This window comes from Struthio camelus, chromosome 15 (genome assembly GCF_040807025.1).
Source record: "Struthio camelus isolate bStrCam1 chromosome 15, bStrCam1.hap1, whole genome shotgun sequence".
NCBI classification, from domain to species: domain Eukaryota; kingdom Metazoa; phylum Chordata; class Aves; order Struthioniformes; family Struthionidae; genus Struthio; species Struthio camelus.
This window is the reverse complement of record NC_090956.1, coordinates 5,885,449-5,904,585: the sequence shown is the minus strand read 5'-3', so window position 1 is coordinate 5,904,585 and position 19,137 is coordinate 5,885,449. Positions and strand designations below refer to the sequence as shown.

Here is a 19,137-nt window from a genome sequence, read left to right as displayed (position 1 = left end):
GGTTTCCCCCAAAGAGGCTTTGCTAGAAGCCATCACTGCCAGATGAAGTTGCTGCTTCTCCTCCCATCCTGGTTATGAGAGCAGTAAATAAGGCAATTTTTTAGTAGTGATGCTCTCTGGACGTTAAGAGCAGTGCAGATCCCAGGGACGGCAGGCTGCAGCACACAGTGATTTTTCCTGCTGTTGTGCTCGCTAACCCCCCAGCGCTGCCCAGGGCAGTCTCCCCGCTTCTGCGGCGCTCAGCTCAGGAGGGGCGCTTCTGCTGCCTCTTGTAAGGTCCTTACTTGTGCTGGTCGGTGCCAGCAGGATTTGATCTTTAAGGACCACCACAGCTACTGAGGCTGTAGGACATTTATTTCCTAACTTCAGCTTACACCACTTAAGGACAAGCTTGGGTCTCAGCCAGGATATTCCTTTTTCCTTCCATCTAGGGACTGACGAAATAAGTGATCAAAGCACTGGAGGGATCAAAACATAAAAGCGAGACTAAATCAAGGAACGAAGAAAGGGGGAACCACTCCTCTAACATAATTAACCTTTCCAAGAACAGCTAATCTTCCCAAATTAAAGGACATACTGGGACAAAAAAAAAAAAGAAGCATCCTGGTCATGTTGGTGAGAGGTACTGAGTGAAGCATCAAGGCAAGCGCCAGCACCACTCCCATGGAGGAGCTCTCATCTCTCGCCGGCACAACCACATAACTAGCGCTCCGGTCTCCAGACACCCACAGCATCATCTATTTCATATTAAGCGAGGAGATTAAAGGACTTTCTGCCCTTAGGGCACCGTCCTGTTGCTCAGCCCGCGGCTCTTTCAGGAAGGCGCTTCCCAGAGAGAGCTCCGGCTTCGCTCTCGCTCGCCTCCCCGGCTGCAGCGAGCTGGCAGGGACCTGCGAGGGGCCGCGGCCACCTTCTCCCGGGCCTGTCCCCACCCCGAGTTTGCGGGGGACCCCGTCCCAGGGAGCCCGGGCCCCCCCGTGCGGCCGGGGCCGGGGCTGCGGGCAGGGCGCCCCCCGGCGGTTGCCCCCGGGGCGGCGGGAGGCGGCTCTCGGCGCCGCTCGGCGAATCCCGTGGGCTCCCGGCGCAGGGGCCGAGCCCCCCGCCTTGCTCCCCCTTTTTCCTCCTCCTCCTTCTCTTCCTCCTCCTGCCGCCGCTGCCGGGCTGCGCTCCGCCTCGCCAGCCCCGAGCCGGCGCTCCCGGCCCTGCCGCACGTCCCGGCCTCCGCAGCCGCGGCCCGGCGGGCGGTGAGTGCAGCGGGGGCCGCCGGGGAAGGGGCCGGGGGGTCCGGCTGCGGGCAGCCTCCCCGGCTGCTGAGGGTGCCGCTCGGGGCTTCCTCCGCGGGGTGCCGGGGTCCGTGCTCGGAGCATCCTCCCCGGGGTGTTGGGGGGCATCGTCCCCGGGTGCTGGCGGTCCGTGCTCGGGGCATCCGTCCCCGGGTGCTGGGGAGCACCGTCCCCGGGTGCTGGGGGCCTGTGCTCGGGGCATCCATCTCGGGGTGCTGGCGGGGTCCGTGCTCGGGGCATCTGTCCTCGGGTGCTGGGGGTCCGTGCTCGGGGCATCCTGCTGGGGTGTTGCGGGGCATCGTCCCCGGGTGCTGGGGGTCCGTGCTCGGGGCATCCATCCCGGGGTGCTGGGGGTCCCACTCAGGGCATCCTGCTGGGGTGCTGGGGAGCATCGTCCCCGGGTGCTGGGGGCCCGTGCTCGGGGCATCCATCCCGGGGTGCTGGGGGTCCCACTCAGGGCATCCTGCTGGGGTGCTGGGGAGCATCGTCCCCGGGTGCTGGGGGCCCGTGCTCGGGGCATCCATCCCGGGGTGCTGGCGGGGTTCGTGCTCGGGGCATCTGTCCTCGGGTGCTGGGGGTCCCACTTGGGGCATCCTCCCCGGGTGCTGGGGCCTGTGCTTGGGACATCCATCCCGGGGTGCTGGGGGGCATCCATCCCCGGGTGCTGGGGGTCCATGCTCGGGGCATTCATCCTGGGGTGCTCAGGGCACCCTCCCCACCTGTTGGGGATCTGTGCTTGGGGCATTCATCCTGGGGTGCTGGGGGTCCCACTCAGGGCATCCTCCCAGGGTGCTGGGGCATCCTCACTGGGTGGCAGAGTCCATGCTCAGTGCATCCTGTCCTGGGTGCTGGGAGTCCTGCTTGGTGCCACCTCTCCGGGGTGCTGAGGGTCCTGCTCCTGGGGTGCTGGAGCTGCGTGCGGTGCCGTCTCCCCAGGGCTTGGGTGCTGGGGGCACGCACGGTGTCTCCTCCCCCGGTGCTGGAAGACCCATCCCTTCCCTGCCCACTCACCTGTGGGGTCCCCCTGGCAGTGCGGGGTTGCCTGCCTCATTCCCAAATCAGCAGGGCCAGGCAGGTCCGGGCGTCCCTGGAGCAGGACCCACTTCTGCAGCATTTTCAGAACATGCCTCTTACCAAATAAGCCCTTAGGCTGGCAGTGCTGTCTAATGGTTAGGATATATATATGTAGCCATTAAGAAATCATAGTGTTGGGGTCTGGCTTGCCCCAGGCCGTGCTGCATTTGTGGCTCCCTGGCAGTGACGTTACCCTGGTGCCCCCTCGCTCTCCTTGGCGGTAAAGTGGACGTAAACATGCCCTGTGTGGCGGCAGCACATAGTCTTTGGTTCCTCAGGAAAAGGTACAGCATTACAGTGCATTTATGCTGCATGAGCAACGACTTTTATAATGTCTGTGCTCGAGGGAATTTCTAACCATAGCCATACCTGTTCGTGCATTCATCTATATGGAAACTGCAGTTCCTTTCCTGGCTAAGACTGGGGTTGTCTTGCAGAAACCATTTAGTCTGTCTAGACAAGTATGATGAAGAGAAAAGTGCCCAGAGCTGTGGATAATTTGAGCCTGGGTATCTCTGCAGGGCTCTGTCTGTTGTATAGTACTGGTAGGTGCTGCTCTCCACTTCTGGGTGCTTTTGGCTCCTGGTTATCCAGCGCGCATGAAATAGCCGGTAGATCACGCAGGTTTGCTTCCTGTAAGAACAAGGGAAAAAGAATGCAGCCATCGCACATGTGCATGGAAGGAGTACTAAGAAGTGTTTGATCGGGCTACAATGAACAGACAAAGTTACATGCCTCTAAAAATGATGAATAAATGGGCGGTGAGTGGGAGGAGGGGGAAAGGCATATACATTCATCTTACTTTCCGGAGGGTAGCACAGATCACTTCACTAATGTTTGTATGGCTCTTGGAGATCCTCAAATAGAAGGCACTGTAAAAAATAGTAGCATTATGTATGAGCATAGAATATGTAAAATCTTTAGGATGGAAGACTGCGACTATGGATAATGTATATCCTTAATACATATTCATATGAAGAAGGGCAAATTGAAGAGAGCAGCCTTGAACATCAAACAGCATCGGGGGAAAGTGGATGTATAGGTGTTTTTTAAAACCCTGCAGACATCTGTCTCCATCTTAGGTACATAATGACCTTTACAAATCTAGTCTTTAATCCTGCAAACCTGTCTGCTTATGAGTTGTCCGGCTGACTTGTCCAAGTAAATGTATGAGAACGATTCATGCGAGACTGAACTTCCAGGACTGAGCCTTAAAGGCAATAACATATCAATCATGGTTGCAGGTAGATTGCCTTCCTAGTAAATGCATGTGTGAATCCCTGAAGGTTTCCACAGCTCCAGCAATGACTCATTCCCAGAGAGACCACACAAAGCATCTGCTTCAGTGTCACAAAGATATTCTAGAGACATTACACATAAATATTATTGGGATCTGGCGGTACCTGAGGCCAGAAGGATCTTATCTAATTTTATGGTCTGGAACACACAAAGATCTGATTCATTGCTCTGTGGCCGTGTAATGCAAAGTCTCTTAATGCAAAGTTAATGCAAAGCGTCAATTTGTGCAAATGACTATGTTTAGGTCCTTGAGGAAGGAGCTTGAGTAACGAGAATTTTACTTGTACCAGAGTTAAATGCTCCCACGTCTGAACGTCCTCTCTTTCTCCCATTGCACTGGACTTTCTTACCCAATGTGAGCTGAACTTTTAGTCAAGAAAAATCTTTTTCCATATAGGTCAACAAACTGAGAAAATTGCTTTCAGGCTATCACCTGTGAGGGGAGGAGCAAATGATCTAAAAGTAGCAGTAGCAGATAGCACTTGCAGATCTCAGGAAAGGAGCTATTAAGTAACTAGGGCATTTATTGATAATTAGCTAATGCTTGTAATGTTTGCTCTGGGCTTTTCATTTAGGTTGACGGGCTATGAATTTTCTGCACTATCACTGCTTATTTACAGTACAGAGCCTAATTTAAGCAATGAATCAGTTTTAACAGACTTGGCTGATGTCCCTCTGATATCCAAAGAGCCCAGTTAAATGAATCTGTCTCCAAATACTTCATAAGATTTGAGAGGGGAAAGAAGCCAAATTAACACTCCTTCTATGCATCTGTGGTCTGCAGTGTGTATGAGAGAGACAGAGTTAGAAATGACTTACAAGTTGACTTATAAAATAAACAGCTTCAGAATAACCAGCTTAAGACACACACACACACACACACACACACACACACACACACGCAAAATATACAATGTTAGGGCCAGATTCCAGAAAATACCAAATAAAACTGCTATACACTTGTTATCCTTTTCTGGACCAGTACTACACGGGATTTGTTTACTGAGGACCGTTTCTGTCATGTCAGAATATCCCCATGAACTCGCGTGATACTGTATAATATTGCCCTGGATTTGGAGCATGACACTGTTACTGTCAGCCCCGGGCAGATCTATCCAAGAAAGTGATGTCAATATAACAGAGAATAAATGACATATCTGTGAATTACAAAAAGAATAATTCATAGGTAATTTTCAATTACAGAGAATAATTTATAGGTGCCTAATTTGCAAAGAGAATAATTTATGAGTAACTTGAATTGCATATAAAGTCCTTTACGGTTACTGTAACAAAGGCAGTATACTGACTGCTCAGCTGTGATGGTCTGAGCCTGGAAAAAATACCTGTCCTGGGTCACGGCTGGAGCGGTGCAGCGTGTGCACCCTGGCATGCCGCCCGGAGGGACAAGTGTCCGGCTTAGTTCCCGTCCCTTTGGGATTCCCGGCACAGGGTGGCCCCATCCATGCCCCACTGGGACGCTGGGGGTTGCCTCAATGGCACAGCCTCATCTTTTGTACCACAGAGATCGGCATAGCCCTTTCGTAGCGTCCGATAACAGGGTGCTCTTTGTTTTGGAAAAGGTATAATATAAGCAACTGGCTGCAAGTTGCAATAATAAAATTCAAACTGGAAATAGGATGCTTTTTAAAAGTGGTAAGAATAGAGAATGGAGTGGAAGTGGCGAGTGTCTTCATTTGCAGATCTTTAAATTGGCATTGCTTATTTTGAGGATTTCCTCAAGTTCAGCTACAAGTTACTGGCCTTTAAGGCTTCCTCTCTCTTCTGCAGGACTCATTAGTAAAATTCCATGCTTTGTCTTTAAGCAAGAGGCCTGAAAAACTAAAAAAAATTTTTTCTTGCTTGTTTGTTTTTGCTTTAAGGATTATGAATCTACCTAGCTTGTTTTAGGAAGCTTTACTGTTGATTCGGTGTATTTTATATTTGTTTTTTAGTTCCCCCTTGCACCTTTACTTTTCTTTTTTTTTTTCACTTTATGGTTTCTCCTTCCTGTATACCTGAGGGGCACAAGGATGCATTGGTGCTTTCACTTCAGCATCACCACTTTGGCATTTTAAACACTGAGGAAAAACAGTTGCCTGTCTAAGCTCGTGTGTCATTCCTTGCTGAGGCATTGCATCAGAGCATTACACGCCGCGTCCTTGACACACAAGCTGAAAATTACAATGCCCTTTTGCACCACTTCAGTTAATGACATAGTATATCCATGTATTAGATCAGGTGCAAATAATATCTGCTATAGTTAATGTTGTAAAACATTTTTTTAAACTGCTAATGGTGTCCATAAAAATTTTCTGAAACGTTAATTTTCTCTAGTGAAGTATTTGAGAAGATTTTCTCAAATAAAAGTGATCATTTGGGGTTTGGAGGATGTAATGGGTTGTAGCTAGTCTATCTGAGGCAAAACTAGGGAGTCCAGGAGAGGGAGGTAACTTCAGACAATGCATTACAAGTGAAATCCTCTACTTGAGGTTTTAAACTACTAAGTGTAATCATGGACGTTTTTGGGCTTGGTGGATGCTCGCAGCACGCCTGTGCTCTTAGCTGGGGAAAGCTGCTATGGGGTGAATGTTCTCTTTTAGGAAGCCTTGGGAAACAACGTATATCCCACAGCTTTGGGTACACACTATATTCCTTGAGAGAGCCCGGGGGAACATACGCCAACAGACTGTGCGCTCATTGTATTCACTGTCGCATGCATCCACTCTTCTCTACTTCCCATTTAGAAAAGAAAAATCTATTCATTTTCCAACCAACTCCTCCTCCCGCGTACCCACACTGTGCTTACTTACCAGGAAGTGCTGGCGAAAGCGGCTTGCACTTCTCAGAGATCTTCTCTGACAAGATGAGTCTCAGCCTGGACCATCATGGCGACTTTCCTAGGACAGTTCTGCAAAGTACTGGATGAGTCTGCAAAAGCTGTCCTTGATTTCCTTGGAAGTAGCAGACAGCCAGATCACACCCTCAGTGATTTTAATATAGCTAATAGTTTCCATGCATAAGTTCTGCATACCACCAATATTTCGAGTTCACGTAGAATAAGTGAAATCTTGGCCCTACTAAAGCCCATGGCCAAACTCCTGATGCCTTCAGTGGGGCCATGCATCTTATTTTACCCTCCTAACTCTGCAAGCAGGTCAGAGCTGCAGAGATTTTGGTAACAAAGTGCAAAACAACCTCACCTGAATTCTTGTTTCTACCTATAAAAATCGACAGAAGCAATTTGGCAACACAAAGAGGTGGCTGAGAAAGTGTTGCAGGTCTTTTCTAAACTACTATTAGATTAGGCCCCCAGTACCACTTCAGGTCCCACTGTGCTGTCTGCAGTCAGGCGTTAATGCTAGCAAAATACAAAGCTTGTGGGAAGAAAAGAAAACTGCTTATCCATTCCCTCTCCCTTGCTACCTACCGGTAGCGCCAAAAAAGAGCATACAGAATGAGTCTTTGGTAAGGACTGCTTATGCACACAGGTATCTTCCCAAGGGATACTTGGTTAGATGTAAAGAAATTAAATATTAATTTTATTGGGCTGCCATCTTTCTCCTCTGGCACAAACTGCCAGAGTTATCTCTGCGTGACTGAGGAAAGAATTTGGATCCTGTTGGTACTATTTTTTAAATATTAAATTCATCATTATATCGCTGTTCTCAAGAGCCACTAGACTTGGCAGAGCTGTGCTGCAGAGCTACTTAAATTACAGACTTAACCCGTCCCTTCTAAAAATATTATTTCGCCTCTTTTTTTTTTGGTCATTTTCGTGTGGTTGCCTAGTGTTTTTAAATGGTGATGGTCAGCAACTTACAGATTTTCTTATGCAGCCAGAAAGCTTGTCAGGTTTCTTAGGCTTAACTTGCCTCACATAAGATAGAACTCCTTCCCAGAAACCCAGTGCTTGTGTGTGTGTACACGTGTACTTTCATTTTTCTGTATACAAAGTGATGGAGCAGCTACTTGTATCAAGATCCTAAGACTCAAGAAGAAGCTCAGTAAGATTTGTTGTCCATTTTTCCAACATATACTTTTTTTCCACAGCATAATTCAAAAGCCTAAGAGCTTTCTCTTTATGCATTTCAGACAATTTCTGGCTTACTCTCCCATATTGGTCATAGATTTTTTGGGTGGAAGTAAGTGCAGTAAATACGATGCTCCAGAACACTTTGGATTCATTGTGCACGTAGCGACCGTGTGTGCAATATCCATATACTGGTCAGCCATCCTCTAGTGTCAACCTGGCATACGTTGTGGAGTCAGGGCTACGCATACACCGTCTTCATAGCCGGGAGGCCAGTGCTGGTGGCCCTGCCCAAAGTACTGTTCCAAAATACTCTAATTCAACTCGGCATGATCTCCTTGCCAAAAAACAAATGTCTTGGGAAAACCCAGACATACAGTAGCCATAGGGGTTTATGGCACTTCATTTCCTCTCTTTCTCTGCTTTCTCCCAGATACCCACTGAGATCTTCATAGGTGCATAAATTGCATTGGGAAATAGAGGTCAGGTGTCTGACCTCTGCAGGTTTTTGGAAAATGCTGGCCTTAGTTCCCTGGAAAGGATATTTCTGGGATGCTATGAATTAATTTCTTTCTGCTGAGGGCTTTTATTTGCTCTTTATTTACCACTTAGCATCATCACCGGCATTCTTGATGCTAACACAGTGTGACATGAAGTTGCTCATGAAGTGACGTGATGGCAGTGGGCCCATAGATATCTAGCTAGAGAAGTACAACCAACAAACACAAGTCATGCGTATCATGTCCCACCTGCACATCGGGCTGGCCACATCTTGCAGCCTGATGACAATGCTGTGAGCTAGCAGACGCCCCGGGATCAGTACCTAAGAGCGAGGATTAAAAGCTGTTAGAGAGAATTGTCAACAGTGCATAGCTGCTTTTATTGGTGTCAGATCAGTCAGAAGTTTAGGCTTAGGGCTGCTGGATGGCATGCCCTAAAAATAAAGACCAAGTTCTACCTCTTATTTCCTGCTGCCCTGAATTTCTGTGCCTTTGAGAGACCCAACACCGCTGAGTTTTAGCTAAAGCAGAAAGGAACACCGCTTTTCAATGACACATGAGGGCTAGTACAGCCAGATGACTGCAAATACACAGGAATATTTGCTATGTTATTGTGACTGTGGGGTGGGTCACCAAAAAAAAAAAAAAACCCACCCACAAACCATATGTTTTAATCTAGATATCTGGTAGCAATAATGGGGCTATGCATTCTTGAGCACCATCTACTGGTACATTGCCCATAAACCAGACAGACATGCAGATGTAGAGCACCTTGCATCAGCTACTGTCACTCAAAAGTGTAGGGCTCCTGGCCAGCTCCAAGCGCAGCACTGCCTAGCACCCAGTCAAACCTCATGGTTGCGATCTTGGGGCAAACTGCTCTGAGAGCAAAGGTCTTTGCAAGGCCACGTGCTGATGGTTGTATCCACTCCTCCAGGCAGTGCTGCAGCTTGTGGGTATCTCCAAAATGCTGCAATGCAAACATGCTCAGGAATTCAGCTTCGGGCCCCGGGCTCTGAAGGACGCTCTGATCTCCACCAACCCAGCCCTGCAGGAGCTCTACGCCAAAGCTTTTTCCAGTGCGGAGAAGCTGTTTCTTTCTGAAGCCTACAACCCCCAGAGAACGCTCTTCTGCACACTGCTCATCAGGACAGCTTTTGATTGGCTCCTCAGCCATCCCGATGCCCCTGAGGACTTTGAAACTTTCTACCACTCCATGCTGAGGAGGAAGCAGAATTTCTATCGAAAGCACATTTACCTGCAGCCTATAGGTAATGTGGGCTAAGAAAACACGGTGTCTTGACTGAGCTCCCCGGAAAGACAGGGAGGGAGGTGGGTGGTGCTGAGCACACTAATACCCATTGGCCTCTTCTAAGGACTAACCTGTGAAAGGCAACTGCCTTAACAAAAATAAATTTGTCATACCAAAGGCTCTGACATGCCTCCAATCTAGAGTCACAGGCCATGATGACAACAGTCAATAAACATCTCCTGTAAATGTCACGTGTGCCCTTGGGGGAGACATGCTATGAAGATATAAAAATATATATATATATATATATATAGGGGGAGAGAGAGAGAGAGAGAGAGAGAGAGAGAGAGAGAGAGAGAGAGAGAGAGAGAGATTTGTAGGTAAGACAGTGCTGGACAAAACAGCAGTTCTGGAACTCCTCGTAATTTAAAAGCACATTTATCTTTGCAATATCCCTCCCAGTTCATGAAAAACAAACATCCCCCCCAACCCTGCAGGTTAATCTTTCTGCACAACTTATCTCAGAGAAAAACTTCCTGGAGGATCTGCTCTGTTATGAGAGATAGCAGTCATTCCTTGAGCAGCTCCTGTGAAAGAGCCCCGGCTTCTCCTTCAATATCTATGTAACCATCTCCACATGTCTGCCACATCCCATAGCAAGCAATTAACTTCAGAATGAGCCAGCCTTTCTTTTCCCCAGTTGCTGCAGCCAGCCCTAGAAAACCCTCTTCAGACCTCATGGTTCACCCTGACTTCAAGGAACTGATAATACAGCTTCTCTTTGTAGACCTAATCGAAGGGCCTGCGGGGCTCTCGCTGCTGGATTCCCTCCAAAGCTGCGTCGAGTCTTTCTTCCTGGGCTTCCGTGTAAAGTGCCTTCCCTCTGTTCCCATCTCTTCTATTCACTGCCGCTACCGCCACAGCCAGGACTCGGACCGAGTGCAGCTGCACGCAGGTAAGGCCTGGCAGAGACATCAGCTTGGCACGCTGGCATGAACGCTGCCTTTGGAAACGCCTGACCTATCCCTGCACCGCTGGAGCCGGGAGCGGGGAGGAAGGGAGTGAGAAGGGAGAAATCCTGTTGCTGTGGAAAACCCAGAACTTTGAGCCTGGAAACAAGAATAAAAAACAAAATGACTTTCATCACATTTTCCCCTACTGTTTGCACTTATCAGTGTTATTATGTTTAGATCCAGTGCTGCAAAGTGGTTAAATCAGCTGGAAGGGGAAGGGCTGTAGATTTCATGTAGCCGGAGTTCTCCCACCTTTTGTCCAAAGCCAAAGTAAATCAGTGGCCTGGGTGGCACAGGTGGGGAATTCACTGGCCTTTCATGTTAGGAAATCGAGGTCCAAGTGTCACACAGATCCCTAGACAGATGGGTTTATCGTCTGCCAAACTCCTGCTGCACAAACATCCCTTTGGAACAAGCGGTTTCCGGGTACCAGGGGCAGCATGTGCTCAGCAAAGACCCAGTGCTGCAGCGATGGGGCTGCTACAGGCCAGCTCTCGAATGCCTGTAGGGAAATTCCTACGGTTCCAGGCACTTATCTCCATGGATTAGTGCCGAATTCACCCATAACAGAACAGGAATCTTTGTCTCTGCCCTTAGTTTTCCTTTGGTTTAACTCAGTGTTCAGCATCACCTCAAAGGAGGTCGGGTCTGCTCATACTCCAGTTTGAGGGAACGGACCATACAACAGTGATTCTCCATCCAAGATACTGAGTCCAGCAGCTCTGCCAACCTGCAGGCTGGATTATAGGCTCTTTTCTGTTAGCAGGAGGAAATCTGGCTCTTGCATGCCTCCCAGGGATGCTTCACTCTAATGAACATCTCTCTTGTGTTTAACCAGATGGGATCCTGAATTTCCTGAAGAACAACAAGCCCATGGATGCACTGTGTGTCCTGGGACTCACACTGCTGGACCTTTACCCGTGTGAGACCTGGAGCTTCACATTCAGCAAATTCCTGCCAGGACAAGGTGGGATTTTACATCTGACGATCTCCCAACACAGAGTATGAAAAAATTGTACCAAAAAGCCTCCCCTGGGAGATTGGAATAGCCAGATCTTATCCTCCAAATTTTATTCAGCTCCTTGATAAGAGGAACTTTTTTTTTTTTTGTTTTTCCTCCAATTTAAAATTAAGGGAGTCAGGGCTCAGGCTGCTGATTTAGGCAAAGGAACCTGATGTGCTAGAAACCCTATGGGAAGCACGGCCCGATGCATGCTGTGCGGTCAAGTGCAGCGTGCTAAACTGGATTGTGCTACAACAGCTTTCTTCTCATGCTACCTGAGGTGAGAGGCAGTCACAGGAGGACCGGTGCCTCATTTATATTTGCCTCTCTTTGCAGAAGTAGGAGTCTGCAGCTTTGCCAGATTTTCTGGGGATTTCCCCCAGGCTGGTGGTAGCCGCTTGACTCCCCTCACACGGAAGGAGCGGTTATGCGAAGTCAGTGAGGAAAGCAGAGACCGGACATTGCCGTTCAGTGCCCTGGAGATGGTCCAGTGCTGTAAGGTAGGACGAGCAACCTCCTGCACCCCACGTTTCTCGCAACATAGGATTTGTATTTCAGGCCTGGGTAAAACCCGTCTCTCTACCTCATGGAGCAGGGGTGGTGGAAGCAGGAAGCTTGAATGACCATGTGCTGCTGCAATCTGTGCTTTCCCGAAAGGTGACCTGCCACGAGATCTGCCACCTGATGGGGCTGGGGACCTGCCGCTGGCTGCAGTGCATCATGCAGGGCGCGCTGAGCCTCGACGAAGCCCTGCTGCGGCCCCTGGAGCCGTGTCCCATCTGCCTGCGCAAGCTGCAGTACGTCGTGGGCTTCAAACTCGTTGAGCGCTACAGGGTGAGAGAGAGACCCACCGGCTCTTCCTGGAGCAGGGGGGAAAGCAGGGGGCGCAGCCGCCGGGCAGCTCACCCCAAGTTGCAGGGCTCAGGGTGCTGCAGCCGTGCACTAAACGCAGAGGCTGCTCTCGGTGCAAGTTGCTAAGAGGCAAAGCTGATGCCGAAATTAGGGGGTGCGTTGTACGCGGTCTGTGACTGACTCTTAGCACTTACACAGTCTCGAGAGCTTTCGGCCGCAATGTTCACAACAAGAGACGGTGCAACAGTCCTACCCCATTTTTACGACTTTGGAAAACAAGACCAGGAAGGGTGGGCAGATTTCAAGCCAGAGCAAGTGTGGCCAGAGCTGCAGTCGGATGCAATGATTGCACCTCCGTGCCCTTTCCTGTGTGCCAGCACAGTTTTCTGGCTCTTTGGGGCTGTTGGGAACAGAGAGAAAGTATTAACTGAGTTCTTTGCTGCAGTTCCTCTGTTTAAAGATATAAGAAAGATCCCAACTTATTACATGTGGTACTCCGTCCCAGACTGATCTTTGGCCTCTCTCTCCACCCCAATCTGCTAATATCACATTGAGGCACCATCAAGAGCAGTGCTAGCACTAGAAGGGGGTTTCTGTCCCTGTTGTCTGAACAGCAGGATTCAGTAGCCAAATGGCTGGTGGATTATAAATAATCCTACTGCTCTCACTCCATAGCCTATCTGCTCCTTGGCTGTAATTTCCCCCATCTGACAGGCATCATGTTCAGAGACAGGATTTTCCATGGTTGCTTATTTTAAAGCCTGTGGATTGCATCCGTAACAGACCCATGCAGAATGAGAGCAGGGACGCTGGTTGTTTCGTTCGGCTTGCAGTCAGACACTTGCACAGAGGCATGTCAAAGCGCATGGCCAAAGAACGAGCTCGTGTGGTTTTGCTGCTTGTCCATGCGCCCACCATGCAGCTGGACCCATCTCTGACTGTGTGGCCGTTTGGCCCTTGCTTATGTCTGAGAGATCCCCTAAATTGCCTCGAACAGCAGAGGGAGGAGTAAACAGCAGCCCGACCTGTCAGCATCCAGTTATTGATTCCTAGAAGAGAACGGCCATCTGCATTAGGTATTTCTAGAAATGTTGTCCCTTTACAACTGCAGTTAGTGCTGTAATTGGCTCAGCATCCCCTGGCCACTGTGAACACAAGCCCGAGGACAGGATATACTTCCCAAATGCCACATCTGCTTCCTTGACAATGACAAGCTCAGCTAGACAGAGCAAAGCCTGAATAGTCCAGCTGTGATAATCTCCATAAGGGGCTACTGCAGCAGGGTAAGAGGTATAAATGCTGGAGATGGATTAGATAGTTAAAGTAGATAGAAGAGACCACAAAGCATTTGGAGACTGTATCAGATCAGAAAACAAAGTTATTTGCAAACCACGTTTTGAGGCGCTGTAGCTGGCCAAGTGCAAGTTTGAAGTCACATTTGAAGAACTAGCAGAAATCCCCCCCACCACATAACAGCCCCAGACTGTAATAAATAATGAATATGGGAAATGCCAGACGAAAACTCTTCCTCCCAAGAAGCAGGTAACGTTGCTAAAGTCAGTGACTGAGGCAAGGTTATAGACAGAAGAGCACGTGAGACAGGAAACCAGTTGTTCTGTGAGAGGATGCGCCCCTCGGCTATTTATCTGAGTTGCATTCAGAAACATGCTGCATTTTGTCCTCACGACTGCTTACTCCAGTGCGAGTTATCTTGAAAACTGAAAGCAAAACAATTCACATTGCATTTCCTCATCACGACCAAAGCTTCCACCTGTTCTAGTTCCACCTAGTTCGTATATTAGTTTGCAGTTTTTGTAGTGACCGCACTGCAGAAACCCCAAAGCCTGGGCTGTTTCTGGAGCTCGGGTGAGCGGCGCAGAACAGCTACATCCTCCCCACGTTACCTGCAGTGTCGGCAGCCTGTCATGAGCTTACTAGCTCGGGTGCAGATACTGATTCATCAGAGCTAAACCATTGATATTGGAGGACTAGAGCTTGACTAAGGCCAAGGTTTGTGTTTTAAGCCTAGCTAATGCCGCAGGGAACACATGCCCTAGCTCACCACTGTTGATTGTCGGTGGACTGCTGTAGTACAGCTTAGACTTGCTCTCAAGCAGAGCGTGGCTGCACTGCTGATGGGGTTATGATACCCCAGGCTTGAAAAACTCCCATGCGGAATCAGTCAAGTTGGCTTTGCTAAGGATGCACTCTCTGGCCAGGGTGGAAAATAGCATTTCGCTTTAGGAACGCAGCAAACCGGAGGTACCTGTAGGTGCCCACAGCGCGGTGGTCCCTACCTGGGCACACGTCTCCGTCCCCGACGGCTGTGGCGCAGCAGTTTGTACGTCAGTCCGGCCCTGCCCCTTAGGCGCTGCTGCTGACGGGTGCGCACTGAGCCAGGGCTCAAACCGGAGTCCTGCAAAACGTCAGGCAACGGGTTTTGCTCCTCGTGATTTACTTGGAGTGGGCATCCATTTAAAATGCTCCTCCAGGAAAAAACTGTGGAGACGTTATCCCTTTCTGGTTAAGCCCGAGAACAGAAAAATGAGGCTGCAGCCATAAAAACCCTTCACGACTTTGAATCAAAAAAGTTACCCGAAGGCTGAGAGACAGGAAAGATTTTTTGGGTTTTTTGTAGTGATCCTGTGTCAATTCTCCCCTCCTTTTCACTTAAATAACCCATCCTCATCTCGGCAGCTTTTTCTCTTCTCGGGAACTGCGCTTCGTAACAGTTGTGATTCTTTCTGAAATTCACTTGTCCGGGGAATTTTCAGAGCTGTCATACCGCGATGGGCTGGTTGCAGCGTTCACGCAGCGTCGCTGCCCCTTTCCCTAGCCTGGCTCCCGTTGCAGTATCTGGGGCTGCGTTGCTTTTTAAGCCCGGGGGAGGGAAGGGACGCTGGAGGTAGGATGAGGCAGGAGGGAAGTTGTCCCTTTGCGTTTTTCTTGCCCCAGAGGGAGGGGGCAGGGTGGATCGACTTAGCTGAAAGAGCCCATTTTACTCTCGCGTGAGATTCTTCCCGGAGGCTCCACGCGCAGACTGAAAGGAGAAACAGGGCCGACTTCTCCCACCCGCTCAATTCGAGCCCTTCGTCCTCTGCGGCGCTTGCCTAAAGAGAGAGCAAGAGAGGAGGAGAAGGGGAAGGGAGGAGCGGGAAGCTGTGCGAAAAGGGAGCCCTGTAGGGCAGGGGAACGCGGTGCCCGCTGCTGGCACGGGACGGCGCGGGGCTCGCCCCGAGCCGAGCCCAGCGCCCCCGTCGCCCCGAGCCCAGCGCCCCCCCGTCGCAGGGGGAGACGTCTCAAGTTCACGTTCCTTAACCGCCACCACTGCGTTTCTCAGAGCAAACGCAGGGCTGTGCAAAGGTATCAGCTGGGAGCTGCAGAAAATAAAGATAAGGAAATAGGCCACAAGGGTGCGAAAAAGCTGAAAAACACACACACACACAAAAAAAACCCCAACACATGCCAACAAGCCAGACAAAGAGAGCACCTTTTATCCAGTGATGACTGGAGTACTGTGATTCATTCCCCAGGGCTTAAGGACTAAATGTGCCAGAAGCAACCCCTTGTACGCCCCATTGTAGCGTTTAATATTCAGCAAGGAAATTGTCTGAGACGTTTTCCTTTCACCGATTCTTTCCTGGAGCCCGGCCTTCCCTCTTGCGCGTTCCAGCTTGAGAGGCAAAGCGCTGTTTGTCGCAATAAAGTGCACGTTACCACAGGAGTTAGTAACACGACGAAACCAGATTCTTCAACTTTATCTCAGGAGCCTTAACAGCGGCCCAGGTTCCTCCAGAGAGGTACCGGCCCGGCTCTGGCGGAGATCACGTGCGCGCGGGGAGGGAGTTTGTGCCATTTCTCTCCTGCCACCCTCCAGCGGGGCAGACACGGTCCACGTCCCAGTGGGAGGCAGCTCTGCCACAGACACGGACCCCGGGAAGATGAGGGAACAAAAAGCCCTGCTCTGTAGGGTAGCTGTCAGCTGTCTGAACCCACCTCCTAGCAGAGAGCACCGCAGCATCTCACACCGAGGCACCCGAGGTGGCTGGGTTCATCCGACAAACCTTGGGAAAGGCATACCTGTTTGCTCTCCTTCTCTGAAACAAAACCGTTCCTCCTCTCCCCGCAGAAGCTCTACGCTTGGACACAGACGGTGCTGTCCAGCTGGCCGAGGCAAGAGTCGGCAGAGCGGTCTGCCTCCGAGGACCTCCCCCCGTTCAGCTCAGACTCCGGCATGTGCTGCGAGAACGACTCCGAGGCGGTGACCTCCTTGTCCGAGCCGCTGACGCCCGACACCTGCAGCCAGGCCCTCTCCATCGGACAGGAGCTGGAGCAGGACGAGCGCTGGAGCTCGCCGGCCGAGGCGCGCAGCCGGCCGCAGCTCGCCGCCCGGCCCGCGGACAGCATTAAGGAGTACGAGCTGTGGCTGGAGACGTGCATTGCTGCCCTGGAGAGGAACGTCTCCGAGGAGGAACTGGCGCAGGTAGACAGGACCGTGGACGCCCTGGCCAAGTGGGAAATGTTTACAGGACAACTGCCTGCTGTGAAGAAGGATCTACCCTTTGGTAGGGACAACACGGGGCTACGGAAAGTTCTCGGAGACAAATTTTCCTCCCTGCGGAGGAAATTGAGTTCAAGAAAACTGTCCAAAGGGGAATCGTCCCCTCATCGCTGGAGGTGGGAGGAAAACTAGCGTGGGTCGGCCCTAGGTCGCGCCAGCCTCGCTCAGGCAGCTTTGGTTACGTTATTGCCCTGCTTCTGATCTTTCTCAACACAAGTTGTTGCTATCAGAGAGAAACAGGAGCTCCCAATAGGAATAAAAGGTGTTTCTTTTTCAGAAATTCCCAACGTCTGTTTTTGATGCGATCTGTTGTTCTCTTCCTATGCTGGCCTAAAGCTGCAGTGCAACTCCAAACCCAGGCCAAGCTCTATGCAGCCACTTGTATTTTGAGGCCATGCTTCATTTTGTCTGAAGGCAGCTGGGAGGGGGGTCTGTGCTCAACACTAGACGTGTGCACGCAGGAGCTTGGGCCATCCGAACAAACGGACCCAAGTTAAACCAGGGCAGCTCTCCTCCATCCAGAGAGCTCCCCTCTACTTAGCATTTTAGTCTGCAGCATGGATATTGCTTCTCCCTCTCCTTTGCCCCCCATACCAAACGTTCCTCTCTGTCCAGGTCTCTTCTCCATCAGCTGGTGGCTGTGCCGAGCGCAGCCGAGGCTGGCAGGCTCCTGCTGTGAGCCGGGGGCAAAGGTGGAGGAGGACAGGCGCAGAGCATAGTGAGTAAAGCAGAACCATCCCTGGCCGCTCGTCTGCCATAAAGAATAGCGTTAGTGTGACGACCGTCTTCTGGCGGACGCACAAGGGGATCTCCAGCGCTGCTCAGTTCAAACTGATCCGGGCTTGGAGCCGCGAGCGGTAACTACTCACTTCCTCTGTTAGACTGGCACAGGAGAGAAAAACCTCTGAAAACATTCACACGCTCATTGATTATTAGCTCAGAAGAGAGATCCTTCTCTTCCTGCCCGGGAGAGCTGCAGCACTGGCCCTTTCCCTCTTGTCCAGCAGTGGGTGACCTACCGTGAAGAGGAACGGGTGCTGGGCTGGCAAGGGCAGCTGCGGAGCCTGCCTTGCCATCACCGGGGCCCGCTGGGCCTCCCCGGTTATTTATAGACAGAGCTCAAGAGGCTGACGGGTTTTCGGGCTCTGGGGAAGGCTGACCCTCTCCACCCCCGGTTCGCTCAGAGCTCAGCGCCGATAGCGCTCGCAACAGCCCCTGGCCAAGCCCCAGATTTCTCCTATCTAAAAATACCTTTGACTTCACGGCCGCCAAGGAGAGGGAGGCAGGTAGGGCTGAGTCCAGTCCGGCTGGGAGGAGCGAGAGGGAGTTTCCCGCAGAGCGGCTACCAGCGTCGCCTTTCCTGAGCACTTGCCCTGGGCACCCTAAGGCTGAGAGGGGCCACAGAAACCCTGCAACGTGTTTTTGGAGCGGGAAGGGGGAAGACTCAGCAGAAGACACTTGAGAAAAGCTTGAGATTAACTTGTGCAGGTGAGTAGAAAAGAAAAATCTGTGTTAACAAATTCAAATGGATCCAGGACGCAAAAAGAGCTTCCTGTCAGCATGATTCATACACGAAGAGAAAGGGAGTTCTGCCTTCAGGACTGTTGATGGCAATTCCTGGAAACACATTTTTTTCCAGGCTGCAGCTGGAGCCGCTGCTGCCGCCCCCTCCTGGCTGCCTCAAAGGCAATGGTTTGCACATCCAAGACGTTTTTTCAGAGCAGCAGCAATTTTCCAAATATATCCTACTTGAATTACAAAGCCATGCACTGCCCCATACTTGCTCTTTTGTTACTTTAATGGATTTACTATTTTAAGCAAGGATTACTTTTTTTGTTTGGCCTTGTTTGCTCTCACTTGATTCTGTAGCAACTCATTAGGCTGAACCTCAGACGCCTTCCTAAAAGATGCCTTAAACTCAGGATGACAGTATTGCCATAGGGTTAGAGAGGAGAAGGTCTAAGGGAGAGAGGCAGCTTTCCACCATAGCAAAGTCCAGATACAGCGCAGAAAAAGGGGTGGCAATGAAGAAACAGCACAGAAACAACTTAAACTGCCAGCAGAGGTCACAGATGGGAAGCTCCTTATACAGCACTTAGTTCATAGACTCACGATAATTCTGCTGTGAAAGCACGAACTTCTGGGAAAGAGTTGTTGCTTCCCAGTAACAGCTTTTGGTACCATCGCTGACAGCAGCCCCACTTACGTGCTCACCCCGTCCAGAACTGCTCCAGGTAAGAAGTAAATGGGAACAGGAACACAGAGCTTGG

General features: G+C 50.6%; 1 protein-coding gene across 1 annotated transcript; it reads left to right on the top strand.

The window, feature by feature from the left end:
• The first annotated feature begins 1,172 nt into the window (after positions 1–1,172).
• On the top strand, positions 1,173–17,142 carry AMZ1 (archaelysin family metallopeptidase 1). The gene is made up of 7 exons (XM_068908463.1): positions 1,173–1,244; positions 9,124–9,457; positions 10,226–10,393; positions 11,290–11,418; positions 11,791–11,954; positions 12,112–12,288; positions 16,436–17,142. The coding sequence occupies exons 2-7, from the start codon at positions 9,154–9,156 to the stop codon at positions 16,997–16,999; spliced, it is 1,506 nt and encodes a 501-aa protein (XP_068764564.1). The 5' UTR covers positions 1,173–1,244; positions 9,124–9,153; the 3' UTR covers positions 17,000–17,142.
• Positions 17,143–19,137: the final 1,995 nt, after the last annotated feature.

Coding starts and splice junctions, on each gene's coding strand:
- AMZ1 (XM_068908463.1), top strand. CDS start 9,154: ATGCTGCAATGCAAACATGCTCAGGAATTCAGCTTCGGGCCCCGGGCT. Junction 11,955..12,111: donor AGATGGTCCAGTGCTGTAAG/GTAGGACGAGCA, acceptor CTTTCCCGAAAG/GTGACCTGCCACGAGATCTG. Junction 12,289..16,435: donor AACTCGTTGAGCGCTACAGG/GTGAGAGAGAGA, acceptor CTCTCCCCGCAG/AAGCTCTACGCTTGGACACA.